Source organism: Falco cherrug, chromosome 20 (genome assembly GCF_023634085.1).
Source record: "Falco cherrug isolate bFalChe1 chromosome 20, bFalChe1.pri, whole genome shotgun sequence".
NCBI classification, from domain to species: domain Eukaryota; kingdom Metazoa; phylum Chordata; class Aves; order Falconiformes; family Falconidae; genus Falco; species Falco cherrug.
In genome coordinates this window covers 2,918,358-2,929,000 of record NC_073716.1, presented here as the reverse complement: position 1 = coordinate 2,929,000, position 10,643 = coordinate 2,918,358, and the positions used below count along the sequence as shown (strand labels likewise).

Sequence of the window (10,643 nt, the reverse complement as noted above, 5' to 3'; positions counted from 1 at the left end):
TTCCATCCCTACAATAAAACTCTTTATCCCTCCGGCTGTCCCTGGGGGTCTTTACAGGTTGGGGCCGATTCGCCCTGCGGGTGCGAGGGCTGTGGCCACCCAGTTTCCCCCAGGAGCACGTGCCCTTGGCCGTAGCTGTTCCGCCCCGCAGTGCTTTCGGTTCCTCTCGGCTGCTGCCTGCGGTGGGGGCCCGGTAAGCTGGGGTGGCCGGAGGGGTGGCGGTGGGGCCAAGGGGGTGCGAGGGGCAGGGCCCCGGGAGGCAGCTGCAAACGGGTGGAGCTGGTGGGGTGCTGGTCCCTCTTGGAACTGGGGCTCGTCGCAGCCGTTGGGTTCTGCTTCCTCTTGCAGACCTCGCGGGGCAGCGGTAGGGGTTATGGTGAACGTGGAAGAGTGCCGAAGGGCCGTGCCTGAAGGGGTTAACCTTCGCCACCCACTGCCTTCCGCTGGGTCTTTCCGATGTGACTTTGCCAGCTTTTGTGGTGGTTGTCCCAAGTTCTGCGAAAAGGCTGCCACTCCTTCCAGGGCTGCCACTCCTTCCAGCTGCTTGTTTCCGACAAGCTGGTAAACATTAACAGAGCGGAGGTAGAGCTGCAGCTCCTGGGGCCCTCGGGGGGGCTGCAGCGGTGGGGACTGGCCGTACCACGTAGGGAGGCCTTCCCGTGGTAGCAAACCCAGCTCCTTCAGCCATCTTTGTCCTTCCCTTCCCCTCCGCCGGCTGCCAGAGGGTGGGGAGCACTGAATTACCTCGAGCCTCCGAGCAGCGTCTTGCAGAATTTCCTAGTCCTGCTTGCTGACGGGTCCCTCCGTGGCCTTCCAGGGCTGAAGGAGCGGAGCTGCGCCCGTGCCCTCCTCCCTTAAGGGAAGGAGATCCCGGTGGTTGCTCCTGGTGGTTGTGTGGTCAGCGAGGAGAATCGGCCCCCAGGTTTGTGGGCTGCGGAATGAGCCCCGTGCTCCGCAGCTGCCGCCGTGGTTCCCTGCTGCCAGGCGGGGATTCCCATCGCCGGTGTGTCTTGTAACAGAACCCGACGGGTTATTGATGCGAAGCCCCTGGGGGCAAACGCAGAAGCTGCTGTTTATCGAAGCTGAACGTCCTGCCGCCGAGTTGCTGAAACAAGGCTGCCCCGGGGAGAGGCTGGCGCAGGTAGGAAACTATTTCGTGAAACATCCGTTGCTTTTTCTCAGCTTGGTATTGTTAATGCTTTTTGGGAGGGTTGCTAGAGCTGATGTAAAAAACTTTGAGCCCGGCAAAGTGAGTTCAACTGTATTTCTAACTTTAAAAAATATAATTATGGCATATAAAGATAGTTTATCTACTCTTCTATTCTGTTTGAGCACTCTCTGATCTTAGTCAGGCTACTGTTGCTGTTAGGAACACTGTGCTGGATTGGGAATGTCAAGGCCTGGATGTGCAGGCGAGTTCCCTGTTGGATGGAGGTGAATAACAACCAGCCAAGAACTTGGCAGTTGCAGGTTATGTTGTCGTCTCGAAACCTTCAGGAGCTTTGAGTCAGTGTTCCCCTCTCTCACGGAATGCTATGAGATAAAAAACCTGGTGCGCAGTTCCTTAGAGTGGCATACTCAGACCCTGCTGCACCTGGGGTGTCTGGAAGATAAATGGTTTTAAGAGAGTCACTTGCAGTAACTTCGGAGCTGTGCTTCAAGAACTTCCTAAATGTTAAGGCACTTGTGATCTGCTACAAATGCTGATGGTGCTGCTCTTGGAGGCTGCTTCACAGAGGCACTTTTCTGAACGTATTTTTGCGTTGGACACCTAGTGAGAATTCTTTCAACCATGGGTGGAAAACTTTCGCTGTTGTGGAAAACACCTGCCCAAAAGGAGAACGAAGGCAAGCTGATCTTACCCGGGCAGCTGGATGCTGGAGATGAAATCGGCAGTTACGCCAGTATCAATGACTCCGCTCTGCCCTGTGGACCCTGCGAGGGCATTGCACGTCGCGGCTGTGTCAACTGTCCAACGTGTCAGGGAACAGGAAGGATCCCCGGGGGTAGGTGAATCTTCTGTGTGCCGTGTTGGTGCTTTTTCAGCCTTCTGAGGTGGGTACGTCTCTCTTTGCCTAGAGACCTTGGTTGAACTAGTTGGTCTTTATCGTATCTAGTCTAGGAATGTCCTGTCCTGGTACCTCCAGCTCACCTGTGACTTCTGTGTGTGGGAGGGCAGGTAGTGCTTTTCCTAGGGGGATTACTCGAAGCCCACCCTGGTTGTTTCTGCCCAGAGATTGAAATGCTCAAACTGTCACCAAAATCAGGAATCCAACCTCTTAATACCAATGCAGTATTAAGAAGCAGACGTTCCTTCATTGCACCGCCAGGTGCTGGGTGGCATCTCCACAAATCAAGCACACCTATGCAGATTTCACCCTTACATTTATACACAAAAGTTAGAAGGTTGTACACTCCCGGTTCCAATGATTGCTTAGTGATTCGTATATAATTACAATATCTGCTGGGTCACCCTCTTCTGTTGCTATGCTTGCGCAGAGGAAGTGTCGTCACCTGGGCAAGGGTCTCCTTAACCCGTGGGTGTGTTCTTTAGTGTTATAATGAAGGTAGTTCACTTTGGCACACCTTAGAGCTAAGTTTAGTTGCCAAGTTGGACTGCTGGATGTCTGCCTCGCCACAAGTGGTCCAATAACTCATCCTATACCCAGTAGAACCCAGGTGCTCTGGTTATGGTCTAGAGAGCAAGGGCTTCAAGTTACACAGCTTCAAATGACAAGAACCCATACATCGTTGGTTAATAAGTGTTAACATAATGCAAACGTAGAGCCTGGCTTCTTAAAATCAAGCTGTCCCTGTAGTTAACAGTTTCACAAACAAACACGAAATATAGAAAGATTCAGTAAAACTTGAAGACAATCCGCAACAAAACCGAAATCTTAGTTGTATCACGCTTGCCTTCTAATTGGGCAATATCGCTTGTGAAATGAGTGCAGATGGACACCAGGCTGCTGTGCAATGTCCTGCGGTGCAATTTGCTTTATTTACTTCTGTGCTTAATGTGGTCTCTAATCTGCTGCCACCTCCTTCAGAGCAAGAGAAACAGCTGGTGGCTCTGATTCCGTACGGTGACCAGAGACTGAAGCCTAGACGGACGTAAGTCCTGTTAAACTTTCCTCTTTTCTCATCTTTTGAATATTTCTTCTGCGTGTGAAAGAAAGCCCCAGTCTTCTGGTGTTTTGCTCTTTGTGCTCTGTCTTGTGGTAAGTTTGGTGTTTCCCATATCTTTTCAGAAATAGCAGGTGGTGGACAGCCTTCTGTGTGGGGTTGTTGGGGGTCTTAGCAATTTGTACTGTGCCGTGCCGTGTCAGTGTGTGTGACTCTTACCTTGCTTCTGCTGTGATTTTTTTTTTTTTTTTTTTTTTTTTTTAATTGGCAAATAGTTCTGCTCAAACCCATCCCAGTTTTCTGGCACCCAAGCTTTTATCATCTTTTCCCTTGGAGCTGAAGCAGGACTGCAGGTGCTTGCAGCTGATAAACCAAGAGAATGGTTTATCAGCTGGTGGTGCTGGTGATAAACCAGGTGGCCCTGGTGGTGTTTTGCAGGAAGCTCTATGTGTGCCTTGCTGTGATGATTTGCCTGCTGACAACATCTCTCAGTATTTTCTTCCTGTTTCCTCGCTCCATCGCCGTGCTGCCTGCAGGGCTGAACGCCTCCTCCATTGGCTTTAATGCCACCACCACCAGTATATTTCTCAACATGACGGTAAGCGCTCAGCTCGCAGTCAAAGCGTGGATCTGAAGGGCTCCCTGCTTATCGCCTGTGCCGCTCCATGTGCGCGTGTCGTGGTTTAACCCCGGCCGGCAGCCCAGCCCCACGCAGCCTCTCTCTCACTGCCCCTCACCCAAAGGGATGGGGGGGAGGATCGGAATGTAAAACTCCGGGGTTGAGATAAGAGCAATTTAACAGGTAAAGCAAAAGCTGCGCACGCAAGCAAAGCAAAGCAAGGAATTCATTCACCGCTTCCCATGGGCAGCAGGTGCTCGGCCACCCCCAGGGCAGCAGGGCTCTGTCACACGTAACGGTTAATTGGGAAATGCCATAATGCCAGATGTCCCCCCCCCCTTCCTCCTTCTTCCCCCAGTTTATATACCCAGCATGATGCCATATGGTATGGAATATCCCTTTGGCTACCTTGGGTCACCTGTCCTGGCTGTGTCCCCTCCCAGTTCCTCGTGCCCCTCCATGCCCTCTCACTGGCAGGGCCCAGGGAACCAAAAAGTCCTTGATTTAGTATAAACATCACCCAGCAACAACTAAAAACTTTAGTGCGGTTATCAGCATTGTTCTCACATCACGGCCAAAACCCCGCGCTGTACCTGGCTACTGAGAAGAAAGTTAACTCCATCCCAGCTGAAACCAGGACAGCAGGCTACCTGACTGGTCACTGTCTGGAGTTAGTCTTGCCATTCCCACCATCGCAGTCCTCTTTCCAGCTGTTTGGAATCAGCGTCTGGAGCATGTTACAGCATCAGAGGTGCGGCTGGCCTGGCTGCAAACAAGCAAGTCGCACCAAGTGGCTGAAGGGGCTGTGTAAATGCAGTGCTGTGATGAGTTCTGGGAATCCTTTTGCATCCTTGAGCTGCTTGGTTGTCCCCCTTGGACTGTCCTGGGAGACGCTGCGGAGCATGTGCCTCTGTGGCCGGGTTGGACGTATGGCTGAGGATGTGAAAGGGACAACGTGGCCCAGCGTTGCTGTGAGCTCATAGCAGGGATATATTTAAAGTAGCTTTGCAACAGGAACATATGGCCCTGCTGCGAGGTGAATTGTGGTTTGCATTGGGTTTTTTTTTTTGTTTCTCTCCCTAGAACGTGCTGAACATAACTAATGACAACTTCTACGTGGTCACTGTTGTGCAACTAGACGTAGAGGTTTTGCACCAGTCCATCGTGGTAGGGAAGACTACCATGAAAACCCTGCTGAACATGAACCCTTTGCAGAGCGGCCAGGTGAGCTCTGCTGTTCCTTGTCTTTTCTCCTAAACTCAGCTGGATGTCCTGGACAGGGAGGTGCTCCTTGTACACTTCATCCTCTCTTTTGTCATCTGCCTGCAAATACCCAAAGCTTTTCCCCATGCAGCTTCCACATCCCACTTGGGGAAGGGGTGTTGTAAGAATTTACGTGTTGCTGAGTTTGAAGTTAATGCGTTCCTGGGTGAGGAGCATCTGCTCGCTCTTTGGGTAGCAGGCTCGGTTGCATCCTTGCTTTAAAATGCTGGCAAGCTTAAAACCAGGTTAGACAGAACCCTGGTGGGGTTTGAGCACAGCTGATCCATCCTTTGTATAAAGGTCAGGCATGTAGCTTGGGTGACCTTTTTAAGGCCTTTTTAGATCTAAAATTTCTGAATCTATTTTCTTATCTACTGTTAAAAACAATTTTTAGGCTAGATCTTGAAATTCAGGTTCAGATACCTAATTTTGAGTCCTGCTTTCCCTACTTCAGCTCTCGGAATTGTGTCCTAACGTAACTCTAGCTCATGCGTACTTCCTGCAGGATGTGTCCTGAAAGGTCGTTTTCCTGTCTTAATTCTTCTGATGTAACTCCTTTTGAATCATAGGCCTGTGAAAACATGAGCCTAGGTCTACCCTAAATCTTGACTTTCTTATTTCCCCCTCCCGTTTGTCTAATGGATGGCTTTATAGGACTTGAAATACCAAGGAAATCGGTGTGCTGTAAAGAGTGGAACGGAATAGAATTTCTTTTCTTGTTTTTTTACTGAGGAAAAAATAGCAGGCCTAGTGCTAGCCAGCAGTGTGCAAATAATAAGTTGCATTCCAAGTCTCGTGATTTTCAGGTACTCAACATGTCTGGTAAATGATGCATTGCTTATTTTATCCACAATATAGGGATTAACCACAGGGAACAGACTTTAAGAAAAGGCTCACACAAGTGTACTAGTAGTGTGTGTATGAAAATGTACTACTAGGGAAAATACGGATTAAAAGTATTATTTAAATGTAATAGCATATACATTGCAAATATAACAGTATACATTACCAGTTAAATGTGCTTTCTCTCCCGTTCGCATTTGCAGATCTATTATATGGTGGCCAGCAGGATATTGGATGACAACACCTAGTGAGTATTCTTGAATATTTCTTCCCTTGGTTAGTAAGTGATGCTTATAGGCTTTTCCTGAGTAAATTCCTTGTGCTGGTCCTGTCTGTAAAGAGGAGTGTGTCCTTCCCAGTTTAATGTGTGAAGCTATCTGGATATGTGTGGCACACCCATTTAAAACTAATTTCCTTTTCTATGTATTGCTATTCTCAGCTTACTGTTGGTTCAGCAATGTAGTTTTCCATCCATTTTGATAAGTGATGATATTTGAAGTCGAGGTTGTCATATTTAAGTGCTCTGTTAGTGAGCAGCTGAGTACCTTGTACAAACTGCATTTCTCTGCAAATGGCCAGCAAACCGTGTGAAGTTCACAGCAGCCAAAGTTTTTGTGCGGACAGGGTGGTGCATCGCACGTTTACAAGGGCTGTGCTTAGTAAATCCACAGTTACACCTGGAAAACATGTTTTCTAGATACATTTTTCATAGCTGCTGGTGTGCTTGAAGAACTTTGCCTACATAGCGGTTGTCATAATATTGCAAAGACAGACCTTTTTGGAGAAGCAGTGGAGTAGTTGAGGAGAGGAGATGAGTGGTGCAGGCAGCTCCTGGGGAACTGACTCTCTCTTTTCTCCTGCAGTAACGTTTGCACCTGGACAAAAGTCAAAGTTCACAACGTTCTGCTGCATATACAGTAAGTGATGCCTGGGTTCAGAGCTGTAGCTAACATTTGTCAGCTACATTATTTCTTGACGACCTTCTTGAAGGTCTGCTGTCACTCTTCAAGACCAGGACTGCCTACAGCGTAAATGTGCCGTTACCCAGACAGGTGTGCTGGGGTGTGAGGAGCAGATAACTCTTCAAGGCTGTTGCTACCCTGAGAAATCCCCTGTCACTGTTGTTTAAGGCAAGCTGGCCTGGCAAACTTTATTCTGGAATACTGGTTGTAGCTGTCGGAAGCAATTTTTCGGTCCAGGACTAGAAGTACTGACTGGTTTGGTTATGCCTGCCTGCCTCGTGGTGCTGGGGGCAGACTCATGCCTGGACTCTGCAGATGTGCGGATGGTTGTCTCCAAGTGTTCCGAGAGCAAAGCAGGACAAAGCAGGCTCTGGTGCGCGTCCTGTTATCCGTTCAGGGGACGGACCAGATGACCATGTTCAGCTTGACCGTGCTTTAGGGTATGACAGCCCCTGCTGGGAAAGCAAGTTGAGGTTGGCTGTTTGTAGAGGAATGAAGGCAGTGGGTTGATTGGCCTTAGTAATATGTAGCTGTGGCCTTGCACTGGGCTATCTACTGCATGTTATCAATGCTAATCAACCCACAGCCTTCAGTCCTCTACAGCTGTTCCTCTCTGCTAGGAAGGAGCATAACTGCAGTTTTGTCATACAGCTCCTGCTGGGACAGCTTCTGGCCTGATTTAGAGCTAAACCCGGGGTACAAGATGGTGAAGCTCTTAGGAGGAGGTACAGCAGCACTAAATGCCTCCATGCAGCCATGAAACGAGAGTGGTCCTCATTAGCTGAGTTTAAGCCACTCTGGAAAACCCTGCAGCAGAAATTGTCTTTTAATGTAGCCTGTGCTCGCCAGGTGGATCTCCCTGTGCATATGGGGTGATGGACTCCAGGTTGTGAGCCTGCTCTTGGAAGATGGACCTGTAGGTTCACCATCTGCAGGCTGTTGTCACAGAGTCCGTCATAGATTCCTTCAGGAATCGTAGAATCATTCAGGTTGGAAAAGACCTTTAAGATCGAGTCCAACTGTTACCCTAGCCCTGCCAAGTCCACTACTAACCCATGTCCCCAAGCGCCCCATCTCTGTGTTTTTTAAACTCCCCCAGGGATGGTGACCCCACCACATCCCTGGGCAGCCTGTCCCAGTGCTGGGCCACCCTTTCCATGAAGTTTTTCCCAATATCCAACCTAAACCTCCCCTGGTGCAACTTGAGGCTCTTTCCTCTTGTGCTATCACTTGTTACTCGGGAGAGGAGACCAACCCCACCTCACTGCAACCTCCTCTCAGGCAGTTGTAGGGAGCGAGGAGGTTGCCGCTCAGCTGCCTTTTCTCCAGGCTCAACACCCCCAGTGCCCTCAGCTGCTCCTCACAGGACTTGTTCTCTAGACCCTTCACCAGCTTCATTGCTCTTCTGTGGACACGCTCCAGCACCTCAATGCCTTTCTTGTAGCAAGGGGCACAAAACCATACAGGGCTCGAGGTGCAGCCTCACCAGTGCCGAGCACAGGGGGATGATCACTGCCTTAGTCCTGCTGGCCACGCTGTTTGTGATACAAGCCAGGATGCTCTTGGTCACCTTGGCCACCTGGGCACACTGCTGGCTCCTCTGCACCCCCTGAAGTCCTCTGTTGGCAAACAACAGATCCAGTGGGCACCTTCCCTAGCTGGCTCACCTGCTGTGTCAGGCAATTCTCTTCTGCACACTGCAGGAACCTTCTAGAGTGTTTTCCTTTCTGCTGTGTTGTATTTCCAGCAGACACCTGGTAAGTTGAAGTCCCCCACAAGAACAAGGGCTAGCGATGGTGAGGTGTTTCCCAGCTGCTCATAGAATATTTTAATATTTTGCCTGCCTGTTTGCCCTGCTTGGGTGGTCTGTAACAGACTCCCACCATGATGCCTCCCTTGTTGCCCTTCCCCCAGGTTCTTCCCCATAAACACTCCACCCGCCCTGTGTGCTCTGCTTTTCCCTCGCAGGGGGACCCTGACCTGCACATACCTGTGTCATTCGGAGCAGCTGGCTTTTGAAGACTACCAGTACGTGGACTGCCGGGGGAATGCCACGCTACCTCCCCCTTTGTACCATCTCCTGCCGTGACAGGGCCAGGCTGGCAGAGCTTTGGGGCGCAGTGGATTCCACCACGAAGGAGAGCTGTAGGGAGACAAACTTCTGGGCTTCTCAACAGAGGAGGTTCCGTGTTTCCTGGATAACACTTGCATCTCTCAGGTGAAGATGGGAACGTACTTAGCATTATCTTGGATCTGCTGCCTTCAGATCGCAGCTGGCTCTTTTCACTGGCCTCACCATAGCTGATGCTTCAGCAGGGTGCCCAGTGCCTGGGCTGTGTCTCCGTGCCCGATCCCAGCGGCTTTCACTGCTACTTCAGAGGCAGCACCCAATTAGGCTGACTAGATGTTTCCTCCTCGCGTAATTTGGCACTTCTGAGTATTTCATAACTTGCAAAAGAAGGACTATGCTGAGGCTTTCTGGCTGGATCACATCTGCACCACCGCATCGAATGAAACTTGCACAACCTGCAGATAAGAGCAAGAAACAGGACTGATGTATCCATGTCTCTGAGTCTTACGAAAAACTACTGCGTGTCATGGAAAAACACCTTGTGAGAGAGGCTCTTGGGTGACTGCTGTTTTAAGCTGTCCCGTATTACAAGGGAGAATAGGCATTTTTGTATATACGTATTTTTAAAAACATGCTCATCCACTAACTGTTCCTTAATGACATCCATTTCGGTGAGAAGAAAATGCATTTTGTACCGTGGACGAAAAAGATTGCTGCTTTCCTGCCGATGGCGGTTGGGGGCCAGCACATGCTGTTTGTTGTATCGTTCCCCTGTATGCTTTGGCATTTAACGTTTTAAATGTGAAGAAGCACGGGATAGTTCATCTCTAATGGGAAAAGCTCAGTTTACACCAATGTCAGGAAGCAGCTGGGGGGGGGGGGGGGTGTCGTGTATCGGTTTGGTGGGGGGTTTTTTGGTTGTTTTTGTCTAAAGCTGCAGAATTACCCAACACTTTACAGGAGGAGCAGCCTCAGCAGCCTTCTCTCCTCTGAGGGTGGCAGTGGGATCCCCCCACGTGAGTGAGGTTAAGAGTTACCCCTTGGGTTGCAGTTTAGGAGCTGCCTGGTGCATCCCAGATGGTCAAATAAGAGCCTGGGAGTTGCTGGACTGAAATCTTTTCTCAGTGGTTCAGCATGTTCCTGTGTTGGTCCCACTGAAGGATGGAGCCAGGGCATTGGAATAGTTGGACTATTGGAGACAGTCTCTGCTCCTACCCCAAAACACGCTTCCCAAGCCAGCGCATCTCCCGGGGCTGTTGCAGGGCTGCTCCTCATGGCCCCCTCCATCCCAAGAGGCTGGAGCAGTAGCTATCGGCTTTCTCCCTGGAGCAGGGATGGAGAAGCTCCGTGTCCCACTCCAGCAGCCTCCCTGCGCATCAGGACTCTGCGGTGCCTTCTGCATCTGCCTGGCTGGTGGGTCCCTCTGCTGCAGCTGTTCCAGCTGTGCCCCAGTACCTGCTCCTGGGGAAGCTGGGGGGAGAGATGTGCAGCCGAGACTCACCGTCCTGGGGGGCAGAGGCTGGATGGGGTAGCTGTGCCAGCTGTGATAAAAGCTTAGAAATCACTGGATTAATAGGATACGGAAAACTCAGAATAATTAAAATTCTCTTTGCATGTACAAAGAGGAGCTTCACAGGTGACTTTGCAAGTTAGGCCCGGTCCTGGGGCCCGCTGTACTGGTAAGGTGGGGCTGGGATGCTCCTGTGCTGATAAGACGACACCGGTATGTGAACGTCTGTGCCCTGAGCCAGGAAAACTG

General features: G+C 50.4%; 1 protein-coding gene across 3 annotated transcripts; it reads left to right on the top strand.

The window, feature by feature from the left end:
• Positions 1-230: 230 nt before the first annotated feature.
• On the top strand, positions 231-9,696 carry TMEM106A (transmembrane protein 106A). Of its 3 annotated transcripts, none has more exons than XM_027805779.2 (8): positions 239-1,141; positions 1,776-2,006; positions 3,051-3,114; positions 3,565-3,724; positions 4,829-4,969; positions 6,055-6,098; positions 6,715-6,768; positions 8,782-9,696. In XM_027805779.2, exons 2-8 carry the CDS (start codon positions 1,793-1,795, stop codon positions 8,900-8,902), a joined length of 798 nt encoding a protein of 265 aa, XP_027661580.2. In that variant the 5' UTR covers positions 239-1,141; positions 1,776-1,792; the 3' UTR covers positions 8,903-9,696. The 3 variants fall into 3 exon arrangements, with proteins under 3 accessions (XP_027661587.1, XP_027661580.2, XP_055553666.1); XM_055697691.1 differs by having other exon boundaries at positions 1,333-2,006; XM_027805786.2 differs by lacking the exons at positions 4,829-4,969; positions 6,055-6,098; positions 6,715-6,768; positions 8,782-9,696 and adding an exon at positions 4,456-4,822 and having other exon boundaries at positions 231-1,141.
• The last annotated feature ends 947 nt before the right edge of the window (positions 9,697-10,643 follow it).

Bases quoted from the DNA above. Each gene is read 5' to 3' on its own strand.
- TMEM106A (XM_027805779.2), top strand. From the start codon at position 1,793: ATGGGTGGAAAACTTTCGCTGTTGTGGAAAACACCTGCCCAAAAGGAG. The intron at 4,970-6,054 runs GTGAGCTCTGCT...TCGCATTTGCAG, and splicing joins ACCCTTTGCAGAGCGGCCAG to ATCTATTATATGGTGGCCAG. The intron at 6,099-6,714 runs GTGAGTATTCTT...TTTCTCCTGCAG, and splicing joins ATATTGGATGACAACACCTA to TAACGTTTGCACCTGGACAA.